At 34.2% G+C, this 13088-nt stretch overlaps 1 protein-coding gene across 5 annotated transcripts in view; it reads right to left on the reverse strand.

Annotated features, from left to right (window-relative positions):
* RICTOR (RPTOR independent companion of MTOR complex 2) overlaps positions 1-13088 on the reverse strand; it is a 129400-nt gene that overhangs the window by 27658 nt on the left and 88654 nt on the right. For all 5 annotated transcript variants that reach the window (XM_059417025.1, XM_059417022.1, XM_059417023.1 and 2 more), the window contains exons 16-25: positions 11950-12050; positions 9560-9725; positions 9150-9251; positions 8987-9033; positions 7161-7296; positions 6583-6782; positions 6232-6358; positions 5456-5620; positions 5185-5261; positions 4621-4699 (exon numbers count right to left, since the gene is read on the reverse strand). In XM_059417025.1, coding sequence (XP_059273008.1) covers positions 4621-4699; positions 5185-5261; positions 5456-5620; positions 6232-6358; positions 6583-6782; positions 7161-7296; positions 8987-9033; positions 9150-9251; positions 9560-9725; positions 11950-12050 — 1200 coding nt within the window. The remainder of the gene's footprint in view (positions 1-4620; positions 4700-5184; positions 5262-5455; positions 5621-6231; positions 6359-6582; positions 6783-7160; positions 7297-8986; positions 9034-9149; positions 9252-9559; positions 9726-11949; positions 12051-13088) is intronic.

Consider the following 13088-nt stretch of genomic DNA (forward strand, 5'->3'; position numbering starts at 1 on the left):
GGGTATGGGTGTCCCTTCAAATCACTACATTTGTATCTTTAGGGTAAATGTTAAAAGATCTCTACTTTAAACTGCTCAGAAGGAATTGGTAGAATTCTCTGGAAAGCAATTTGGCAGTATGTATCAAAAATGTTACTTCACATAGTTTTTGACTCAACTACACTTTTAGAAATTTATCCTACAGAAATACACGTACAAGCATGCAAAGGCATACAGAAGAATATCCAGCAAACATGGTTTACAAAACAAAAAAAGTTGAAAACAATGTCAATTCAGGAGTGGTATAAAAGCTAAGGTACATTCATACAATGGACGACGCAGCCATTAAAAAGAACAAGCTAGATTTAAATGTACAGCCCTGAAAAGATCCCTCAAATATACTGCTAAATGAAAAACTTATTATCTACTCTTGAAAACAGAACACATTCGTATTTTTAAATAAAGAGTATATACTTATAGAGGGATAGAACATCTCTGAATGCACACAAAATAGACTATTACAGACATTACCTTCAGAAAAGACAGAATAAGCGCACAGAGAAACATTTTTCATTCAAAACCATTTCAGACAACTTTAATTTGGTGAGTTACCTTAATTCCCTTCTTAAAGCCTTTAAAAACGTACTTTTCCTATTTTTCCTTTAGGTTCCATATTTACTTTGTAATAGTAATATGAGGTTTTAATACTATGAGCATACCATAATTATTACTACTGCTACTATTACCACTACACTACTACCAAACTTTCCTCTACATATGAAAATCTTAGAGGCACCTGGGTGGCTCAGTGGGTTAAGCCTCTGCCTTCAGCTCAGGTCATGATCTCAGGGTCCTGGGATTGAGTCTGCATAGGGCTCTCTGCTCAGCAGGGAATCTGCTCTCCCCACCCCCCACCTGCTGCTCTGCCTACTTGTGATCTCTCGCTATCAAATGAATAAATAAAAAAATCTTTAAAAAAATTTTTTAATGAAAATCTTATGGCAAAAAAGGCAGATATTCTGAGCTTTGCACAGGAGTAGTTACATTCCTGTGGTTAAATCTTTTCACCAAAGGCATTCATTTGGAAAACACTAGCCAAAGGTCAGGGGTATGGTTTATAGCTGTGAAATATACTGAGTTTCTTATGCAGGTCATCCTGAGGATTCTGCCCAAAAGGAGCAATCTGGAGGGGCAAGAAAATCCCAACTGAGGGGTGGACCTCCACCTACCAGGAGGCAATGTAAGTGTGTAGGCAGAGGAGCCCTTGACTGCCCTAGTCAAGGGAACTGAAAATGAGAGATGCACAGTGGTGAGATCTTGAAAGTAATGCTCACGTAGAAGAATTAACACCTGAAATCTGCCAAACTCAAAGCTAAACAGCCCAGATAAAAATTGCACCAAATAAGTCAGTCTGTTCTTAGCCCCATGCCTCTTCTTCCTCCTCCCGCTCTCAAGCTGAAGAGGCCCTAAACTGGCAGACAGCTAGTAAATGGAGAGGAGGAGGAGCACAAAGAGTGATGAGATAAACTGAATCATCCCTCCACTGCAGTGTTTCTATGTCTGGATGCTAGGGTGAAGTTTTAAATTGAATGAGTGAGTTTTTAATACTGTACTGACCTGGAGGTTTTATTACCTTGAAACAGAGATAGTCTCAGTCCATGTTGGCATGCCATAAGCTACTGGGAGGAAATCAAATACAGTGAACATGGGCTTTGGAATCAAAAAGCATCCCTGTTCTGCTATTTTTTAAGTTCTGTGACCTAGGATAAATTACTCATCTAGGATAAAGTTTACTCTTTTTAGCCTCCAAATTTTCATTCACAAAATAGAAACAACAGAATGTATTTCACAGGACTGCCCTGAAGATTAAATGAAGTAAGACTTGAAATGGTAGGTAATCAGTAAGTTCTTTTCCTTTCTCCTTTTCTCTAATTCAAGAGAGATTATGTTGTCTTTATTTTTACACCTTCCATTAACTGCTTAACTAACTGTAACTGCAATTCAGCATGTTTGTAACTTTCTACTGAAAATGCTCTAGCAAAATTCACCAATGACCAAACTGTCAAATTCAACAGCTATTTTCTATTGTTCATCTTATTTGACCTCTATCAAATATCTATCACTGGCCTCTCCTTCCTGAAGCATCCTTTAGTGACACCATTCTCTTTGGCAATTTTCTCAGTGTCTTTGTCCTTCTATTCTGCTCATTAAACCAGAATGTTCTTTAGGGAGCAATTTCCAATCTTTTTCCCTCCTTCTTTCTCTCCTTCCTTCCTTCCTTTCTTTTTTTTTTTTTTGTTCTTTATATCTTCCCTGATGATCTCACTCATTTCAGGTTTCAACTACTACTATATACTGAAGACTCCCAAATTGTGATCTTCTAGCACATACCTGAGCTCTAGATCCACAATTCCAAATATATTCTGGATACCATCTTTGGTGATCCCAAAGCAATACAATTCAACATACTCAATTCAACATACTCAACATACTCAAAATTCATTATCCTCAACCTGCATACCATTTTTTGTGATCACAATCTCTTTTTTGAGGATTTTTAAAAATTTATTTATTTAAAATAGAACATGAGTGAACACCAAGTGGGGGGGAGGGGCAAAAGGAAAGGGAGAAGCAGACTCCCCACTGAGCAAGAAGCGTGACCTGGGGCTCCATCCCAGGATGCTGGGATCATGACCTGAACCAAACGCAGATCCTTTACCGAATGAGCCACCCAGGCACCCCTGTAATGGCAATCTCTTCGTGGTGGTTCACTGCATGCTCAGTCACGCAGATTAGAAAGCCAAAGAGTCAAGATGGACTCTTCATTCATTATATCCAATCTGTCCACACATCCTGTCCATCTTAGTTCAAAGATGTCCAGAAAATGTATCCCTGCCTATTCCATCTCAGCACCACTGAAGTTCACATTCTTATCAAATCTTTCTTCTTAACTGGTCTCAATATTCCTAGGCTTTACCTTTGATAATCAAATATCCACTCCTACACTGCGACCTGTCATGTTTCTAAAGCACAGCTCTGATTACGACTACTCTTTAAACACCTATAATTCCCCCACTTCCAATTAAACTGGAATACATTAATGACATAATGTGGTTTATAAGGCCTTCTATAATCTAGTTCTAACTTACCATTCTAGCCTTATCTTGCCACTCCTCACTTAGCCTCACCGCAACTACAGTGGAATATAGCATTCTTCACAAATCTGAAGTTCCAATAATCTATACAGATTTATTATTCTGCACCCTCGGCCTTGAATACCCTTCATCCAACTTATTTGCCTACTCCTCAAGACCATTTCAAATAGCATATCCTTTCCTCAACCCACCCAACATTTCTTTTGCTAATTCTAATCCCTAGGCAGAATCATTAACCCTTCCTTTGTGTTTCCTTATATGCACAGGCCTTTGTTACAAGTTATATTTTATACCTACTATTTGAAAGTACTATACTAGATATGCTAAGCAATTTTCTAATACTATAAATTGTATAATAAGGTGACCAATTTTACTATGGTAATTTGTTTAAATAACTTCTATTTATGAAATAAAACTATCACATCTTATTTTAATTCTCCAATTCATTAATTATTGAAAGACTTAATCCCTAAATCACGTTTTTTTTTTTTTTAAAGATTTTACTTATTTATTCAGAGAGAGAGAGAGAAAGCAAGCACAAGCAGGGGAGAGGCAGAGGGAAAAGCAGGCTCCCCACTGAGCAGGGAACTGGACATGGGGCTTGATCACTGGGATAACGACCTGAGCCGAAGGCAGATGCTTAACCAACTGAGCCACCCAGACACTGTGCCTAGTTTTATAGTTACAATATTTTTTTTAAAAATGAGAATTTCTTGTGAAATATGGTTCAATATAGACAATGATTGAAATTATGAAAAACCTAAAAATTATTTACATTAGCATTGCTTATCCATGGGTTTCTAAGATGTTTGACAATTAAGAATGCTTCAAACAAAATAAAATCACGATGATGACCAACTAAAGAAAAGCTAGGAAGTTAACTAATAACTTCTCAGTTATTCTGAAGTACATTCTCAGATTTATGTCAAGTAGCATCTTAAAATAAAGTTTAATTAGATTATTAGATCTGCTTGGTAGAATCATTTTATAATCTTCCTTTATTTAGGAAAATTGTTTTAGTTATAGCTTAAAAGGGCTATCAAAAAGGACCCAAGAATAAAAGAAATGATAGTAAATAGGGTTAAAAAATTAAACCAGTAGATTATAGCAATTAAAGTGAAAGAAAAATTACAATAGAATGGACACAAAATCAGTAGGTTTGCTATAAAACAAGGTGGTTTAGAAAATGGAAAAATAAACACAAATAATTACATAGAATTTAAGATGACTTCATATGAATGTTTAAATCTTGTTGTTGTTGTTTTATTTCTTTTCAGCGTAACAGAATTTATTGTTTATGCACCACACCCAGTGCTCCATGCCATACATGCCCTCCATAATACTCACCACCTGGCTCCCCAACCTCCCATATGAATGTTTAAATATTTGACCTCTTAAGCTTCAAAACACTGATATAAAAAAATCCTCTAAATTCACAGATCTATTTCCTAAGATATAAACTGAAGCTTACTCAACAGAAAATTACCTTGTGCCACTTTTCCAATTGTTTTGCTACATAACCTCTTTCATTCAGATAGGAAAATCCTTTTGGGATGGAAAGAAATCTGTAAATTAAAACAATTTAGTTTAACACAGAGCCTGACCACAAGATATTGCAAAAATATCTTAAGCAATACCATGTTTAAAGAGCTAAAAGACTTTAGGAATAGTTTCATCCTGACAGTAAAAGGTCAACTATTATTTACTATAATTTCAAATATAAATAAATTTTCATAATCTTGCAAAACACATGAATTCAACCACAGTAAAGAAAATGTCATGAAAATTATGAGGAGATATAGAAATGTAAAATAAACATTAGGGAAAACAATGAAAAGACAGAGTTTCAGTATTAAAGGATATCTAAGATTCTAAAATAGGCCTCTTTCAGAAGTTAACACTAAACTCTTTAAAGTGTTTCCTGTTTGGATTGAATCCAGCTTTAAAATACACTGCTAAAGAGAACAGAACAAAAAACATAACTACAAGAAAAATTTACTTAACATTTACTTAAAATTTACTGAACATTTTAAATTTACTTAACATTTACCTCAGGAGAAGAAGCAAACCCTTGTCTCCAAGGTGGGATAAAGCTGGCTTCATCTGAATAAGAGCATGAAGATTGGCCTAAAGAAAGTAATTATCAGGCAAATTAACAATTGCAAAACGAAAGTAAGTTGTTTCCAAAACACCTATATTAAGTACATTATAATTTTACATAATTTTCTATTAAAATTCAGTACTTTAATAAAGTTTAATAATTAAAATAACTGAATAAAAATCATGTCCAAGTATTTTATTATAAAGTAATAAACCTTCACCTTGTCTTCACATGCTTCATCAAGAATATCAAGAGCTTCAGAAGAAATCGTTTTGTTTTTATCATGTAGCTGGGTAACTAGTAATTCAATGCCCCAATTATTGAAGAATTCAACATTAGCTCTCAATAATACTCTTAAATGTTTTGTTGCATACAGCCTGCAGGCCTACAAAGAGAAATGAAAATATAAAAACAAACAAATAAAACCCAAACTTCATGGATAGTCTATTTGGACACTGTTTTGGGACAGTTTTGCTATTTGAAAAGAGCAGAAGAAATGGAATTGAGGGTCTAGCCCCTGATATATTTTCTTAGTACTAGGTAAATAAAATATTTGCTTTAATCTAGCTGCTTCTTCCCCTTTATAGAAAGAAATGAGTACTGTATATGGTTCCTTGGAGGAACTACTGTTTTATTTTTATTATTATTTTTAAAGGTTTTATTTACTTATTTGACAGAGAGAGAGAGAGCAGGAGAGCACAGGCAGAAGGAAGTGGCAGAGGGAAAGGGATAAGCAGGTTCCCCTTCACTGAGCAGGGAACTTGATATTGGGCTTGATCCCAGGACCCTAGTATCCTGATCTGAGCCAAAAGCAGTCGATTAACTGACTGAACCACCCAGGAAGGCGCCCCATGGAGGAACTACTATTTTAAAGTAAACTCAAACCCCATACCCTATTCTTAGAATTAGTAATTAATTTTGCTTGGCTAAATTTTATGAAGTAAAATAAAAAAAATACAGCTATAAAAAATACAGTTCTGTTAATGTTATACTCACATCAGTGGCTGCAGTAAGGATTTTGGAAAGGATAACTCTTGCCAAGCCATCTCTGCTGTAGTCCAAGCTAGAAACGGTCAGTTTCAGTAAGTGATCTTGGTTTTTCAAGGAACAGAGATTAAGGAGACTTTAAAAAAAAAGGGGGGAGGGGGGAATGAAAATATAAACAAGCATTTCTAGAAAAAAGTATTTAATGATAAATATCACATAAAAAAGAGTAACAAAGCAAAAGATAACTCTAATTTTGGGGGCGTTTTAACAGAATTTACCAAATTTATGTACATGGAATAAGAAGCATGCTACTTCTGACTACATTAAAGATTAAGTTCAGGAATATACTGAAACAACTACCATTGAAATACGCTGCATTTTTCCAGCATTTTGACTCCATGAGGGTGGCAAGAAAGTGTTCCAATAAATAAAAAGTAGTGTTGACTAAGGGTAGTCAATAAACCATTATTTTGAAGACTTCTTTCAGGTTTCATTCCAGATGAAGCATTGAGCCACTGAACAATATCTTTTACCAGATCTTCTAAGTATCCTTGCCCATCCTAAAAGCAAATACATTGTGATATTACTGGAAAAGCACTTAGTGACTATAATTAGAAAATTAATTTTAATCAAATCCAAAAAATGTAATGATAATGATAAAGTTACTAATAATGGATATCAACCACCAAGTATGTTCTTTTAAATTTCATTCAACACTATCCTGCAGGAAGATGGTATTATCTCCCATTTTACAGAGAAAACCAGGTCTTCTATAAGACACATAAGCTGTCTAAAGTCACATAACTACCTAGTGACAAAGTCAGGTCTGAGCTCATTCCTTATGTTTCTAAATACAACTTATATACTCAGAAATAAAAGGAAGAGGGAAAATTTAGTGAAAAACATTTGCTCTGGAAAATACTCAAAATGCTTATTACCTCTTCGGACTCAAGAAGAAATTCTGTAAACTGGCAACCCACAACTGTGAGCTGCTTGGACTTGGCAAAATCCAGATCCAGGTTGGCATATAATTTACTGCTGGGCTTATAAAAGTAAAGTAGTCTTCGTACAAACCTAAGAGCAAAATAAAATTAGCAAAAAAGAAACCAAAATTACTTTAAAATCTTAACCAAAGCTTAAAATAATAATAAAGTCTTGAATGTGTCTTGGGTTTAAAAAAAATGGCAAGGAATAAAAACATTTGGTATATTACACCCACATGCACACATGCAAAAACAACAAAATACAAGAAAAAAAAAAAAAAAAAAAAACCACAAAAAAAAAAACCGCCTTAATTGTGAAGAATAGTTTGTAAAATAAGAATTTTATGGCGAGATGCCTCAAAGAAATATCAGAGAACAAAGACACTAGCTGGCTAAATGCAGATGTAACACAGCTAGAAGATAGGCTTGGATAATACAAAGAAGAACCCTGAATAAAAATTTTCTTCTACTGTATTTTGTGACAATCTTTGTCCCATGACTCTATAAAATAATCCTACACTGGATAATTGTAAGCAAAATAAATCATACTACAATTCTGTCTGTTTTTCACCATTAGGCAAAAACAAAAAGCACAAGCTGCAGGTAAAATTTAAGAAACTGAATTTATGAAGCAATGAACATAATTTATATTTCTTTTTTTTTAACATAATTTATATTTCAATGTTATAACTTTCAACATTACGGGCATAGCTTCTATTTAACTCAGTTCAATTTAATTTCATGCATTACAATCCAATCCAATAATGGTGCCAATTCCAGAATGTGGAGAAACAAAGCTGAAAGAGACTTCGTCCCTGTTTTCAACCAGTATGGAAAGCTGAGGCTAAGCTTCTTTATTCCAAGTTTACATATGTTTTGTATAAACTGAATACAGATATTAAGTTAAATATCATGAGTAGATGAATACAACCAAATAATAAAGGACATAAATTTTTCAGAAACATGAAGTAAAGGCTCTCTTATCGAATGAGATCAGTAATGGTAGTGGATTAGTCTAAACTCAGAATGAGTAAAAAATGCATGGGGTTACTAGGGAACAGCACAGTAGCTTGAAGTACTGTGTATGCCATGAACATTAGTATGTTTTATGAAAGGTGTGGAGAACACCTTACCTTGGTTAAGGGGAATGAATGTAAAGAGGAAGACAAATGGCTAACCCTCCAAAGTCAGATGCAAATGCAAGTAGAAGCAGAATAGTAAAAATGGCCATCATTTTAGGAGGGTAACACTATCTCCTCATTATGTCATCCTCATGCATTAGGGCTAAGATTACACATGGTTGAAATTACCCCCATTTGAGAAACTTTCATCTGAAGTACTTCATATGTTCCAAAAGTAAAACCAGAATATAAATACTAAGAAAAGAATTAGCTGATGCTTTTGGGTTGTTAGAATATACACAAAAATGTATACATGTCCCTACTGAATACCAACTATTAAAATGTATGTATGTGTCTTTTTTTTTTTTAAGATTTTTAAAATTTATTTATTTGACAGACAGAGATCACAAGTAGGCAGAGAGGCAGGCAGAGATAGAGGGCAGGGGAAGCAGGCTCCCTGCTAAGCAGAGAGCCCGATGCGGGGATTGATCCCAGGACTCTGAGATCATGACCTGAGCTGAAGGTAGAGGCTTTAACCCACTGAGCCACCCAGGTGCCCCTGTATGTATCTTTAAAACACCAATTATTACTTTTCATGGGTATCAGGTATAATTCAAATATAAGTTCTTTCAATTTAAATGCAAAAGAGTTGTTACATACCTATGCAACTGTTCATCTTTATAGTTTCTTAGATTTACATTTGGCCACTAGAAAAACATAATATATTATATCATATATGTATTTATCAATTCACAAAATATAATTATGATGAATTACAATGAATAATACAATGAAGCCATAACCAAGAAGTAGTCTGTCCTACCTTAAGAATGGTCCCTATAAGATTCCAATTCCATTCAAGATTCTCTTTATGTTGAAGGACTTGGCTATCTCTAAGGTTCATTAGAAGGGCTTCCTCTGTATCCTAACATCATCAGAAAGTAATAAGGAAAATTAAGGCAAATTATCTTCACATTCAGAAAACTAAGTTCAAATTTTTAAAATTCAATTTCAATTTAAATTTCATTTAAGGATGAATTATCAAGGCTTTTTAACTTTGAAAAGCTATAAAAACATAACTTTAAACTGCCTAGTCATTATAAAACTAGAAAGCCATTTGAAATTCCATAAGCATGAATAAAACTGCTAACTCAAGCAAGTATATGCATAGTAAAATCCATCAGTGAAAAATTAAGAAACTAAGTTAAAAACTGCGACATTCCACTTCAGTACCTTAAGAACAAATATATCTTTCTGAACTCGGAGATACTGATCCCGTTTCTGGTGGGTTGCAATTGCTTTCTGAATAATGTGATCTAAATGAAGGCTGTAAGGTTTAGGTCCTCGTTTCTTCATTTCATGGAAGCGTTTTAAACAGTTCAAGGCTGCACTGGCTCGCCTAATTTAAAAAAAATGAATTAATTCTGTAGCAAAGCTAGCATAATTTTACAGATCACTTTGGTAAATTAGTAAAACATTTAAATTCAAGGCTAGAGATTATTACTAAAAAGTAAATTATTTAATCAAATTTGAACCACAAAGAAAAAAAATCAAGAACACTGCTGATTTGTATGAAGAAACACTATGTAGGGGCGCCTGGGTGGCTCAGTGGGTTAAAGCCTCTGCCTTCGGCTCAGATCATGATCCCAGGGTCCTGGGGTCGAGCCCCACATCGGGCTCTCTGCTCAGCGGGGAGCCTGCTTCCTCTTCTCTCTCTCTCTCTGCCTGCCTCGCTGCCTACTTGTGATTGCTGTCTGTCGAATAAATAAATAAAATCTTAAAAAAAAAAAAAAGAAAGAAAGAAACAGTATGTAGACCCAACTAAATATGTATTTATTAATCTTTTCTTCTGTGGTGGTGGGCACTTTTTGAATACTGGTTTTAAGAACTCCTAAAAGTCAGGAACCCAGTTTTCTCTCTTTTCTTATGGAAGTTTAAAAATTTGCTTTTCACATTTAAATCCTTAATCCACCTAAAAGGAATTTTTGCTTATGGTAAAAGGCAGGAATATTTTATTTCTCCCCATCGTGTGGATAACTGATGATTCCAGTATCAGTTTGTACAGTCTCTATTTTCCCACACTGATCTGCAACTGTTAATGGTATCCTTCTAAACATTATTTTTAATTCCTTGTTTGTGGTCCATAAAAGCACAGTTTTCAAGAATCTGGTAGCAATCAAGTCTCAACTCCAGAACTTCTGGTAAAAACAAATCAGATTTAAAATTTTAAAACCTTGAGATGTGCTCAGATTGGGAACTATTGAAGGTAAAGAAAGCTTGCTGAGCTAAAAACAAACAAACAAACAAAACCATTATAAGACTATTATTACTGAAATTTTGAAGGTAAATTTGAATTCCTGATGAACCCTGAAATTCATGGCCATAATCTGACCCAGAGAGGTTAGCTCTACCAGGCTTTAGAAAACACATTCTTCCATCATGAAACTACTATCCATCATGAAACTTAAAGGGGCTTCTGGCTGGCTCAGTCAGTAGGGCATTTAGCTCTTGATCTCGGGTTTATCAGTTTGAGCCCCACAGTAAATACAGAGATAGGTTGCTTGAATAAATAAACTTTAAAAAAAAAAAAACACCTAAAGCTACCATTACCTAGAGTTATAACTGAGATAATCCCTAGTTAACTCTCAGTTTATAATACAAGTTCATTCTATTCATTCTATTAAATAATAAATTTATCTAATTGTATTAAATAATAAACTTAATAATAAATTCACTGGCAGAGTTAAAATTAAAAGAATGTTATTTATTTATAGTGAGGCCCATATATGTACTTCTGAATTAATAAAGCTAACTGAACTTTTAAGAACTGTATAACTGTCAATAAAATTCACAGTTCTGAACAGTTAATGAACTATATCTCACTAATACTTCAAAAAAGTCTAAATATATAGATTTTTCTAACAGATAGAATTAAAGAAAAAAAAGAAAGGAAGGAAGGACGGAAGGAAGTCAGACTTCTGGCTTAGACATAATCTTAACCAAATGAAAAAGATTCCTACTAGCACTTTCTAATCAAGCTTCTCCATCTTTACCTTTTAAATTATATTTTATTATTAGCACTGAAATTCCAGCAGACCTACAGCTGTATTAGCATATTTTGTTTATAAATTCTGTTTGCAGTATCTCCTTCAGATTTAAAAGTTTAGCTTACTTCAGTGCCTATAGTATGGGTTACTAAATTCCAAAGTTTTTAACCACATATACAAATGAATACATTGCTATTCTTGGTGCTTTATTAACTTTAAGTACTTTAGACATTAAAGAGCCCGAGTTGCTACTCAAAACATAAAATAGTCCAAAAAATTCTCAAACACCATTTTTAACGATGTGGTAGAGTTTATGTCCTGGTTCAGAAACATGCTAGAAAAACTTGATTTTATTTTACTATGCTATAATACTTTGTAGACTATATTAAATAATACTATCAATTTTCCTCTCATCTGTAAGGCATCCCAAAAGAATTCCACCCCTCCGCCCCCCACAAAAAGCATTTCCAAGCAAACTCTTCACATATACACACAGAATTTTAAAAAGAAGAGAAGGTCATCTAAATGGGTATTAAATATACCAGGCACAGTCTTTGCTAGAGCTCTGATACTTACAGTCTCTTTTCCTTGGGAATATCAAAAGATGCAGCCATATTCATTAGGGTTGGCAGGCAGTGCAAATGATGGCTATGTGAATGAGGAAGTATTGTATTTGCCTAAAAAATGAAAAATAGTATTTTTTAGGAGCTGACAAATAGGAATATTTTATATAATAGATTATCCACAGATAAATACTAAAGCTTTTACTCATGAAATGAACTTAATGATTCACTTTCCAATACATACTTATTTATAATTTATCTTATCTACTTTCAGTAAGGATGAGACTGAATGAAGATACAGACTCATATAACATTAATAAAACTCCAAATTTTTACAGATCCTTTATTATAACATTAAGTGGTAACTTAAAATGAATTTAGTTACAATTAAACTCAATTCTTAAATGATCTGAAAGGATTACATATCAAAACCTAGATCCAGTGCTATAATATTACATTAATCCTACTTTCCAAACAAAACCCACCACACAATCTGCTTTCTACCAGTGAGGATAAGTAAATTAATCAAATGTGGAAGCCAGAAAATGTAAGCATAACAAGCAATGAACTAACACCACTATATTCAAAATGAACAGCTTTTTTATTTCAAGGGAATCTAGAATTCTGGTCATGGAGGAAGGAAAAAATGAAATTTATAAAAAAGATTCCTTCATAAAGAACATGAAATTCTAAATATTGATAATCTTACAGGAAATGATATATTAAGAATTAAAATAAAAGGGACGCCTGGGTGGTTCAGTCGCTTAAGCATCTGCGTTCAGCTCAGGTAGTAATCCCAGGGTCCTGGGATAGAGTCCTGCATCGGGCTCCTTGCTTGGCGGGGAGCCTGCTTCTCCCTCTGCTTGTGTTTGTGCGCATGCATGCTCTCTCTGACAAATAAATAAATTAAAATCTTTAAAAAACTTAATCAATTAAAAAAATAAAAATCAGATCTGAAGGGACGCCTGGGTGGCTCAGTCAGTCAAGCGTCTGCCTTTGGTTCAGGTCAGAAAGGGTCCTGGGATCGAGTTCTGCACAGGCTCCTTGCTCAGGAGAGCCTGCTTCTCCCTCTGCCTGCCGCTCTCCCTGCTTGTGCTCTCTTTCTCTAACAAATAAATAAAATCTGAAGAAACAAAAAAATCAGATCTGAAA

This window comes from Mustela nigripes, chromosome 12, assembly GCF_022355385.1.
Source record: "Mustela nigripes isolate SB6536 chromosome 12, MUSNIG.SB6536, whole genome shotgun sequence".
NCBI lineage: Eukaryota > Metazoa > Chordata > Mammalia > Carnivora > Mustelidae > Mustela > Mustela nigripes.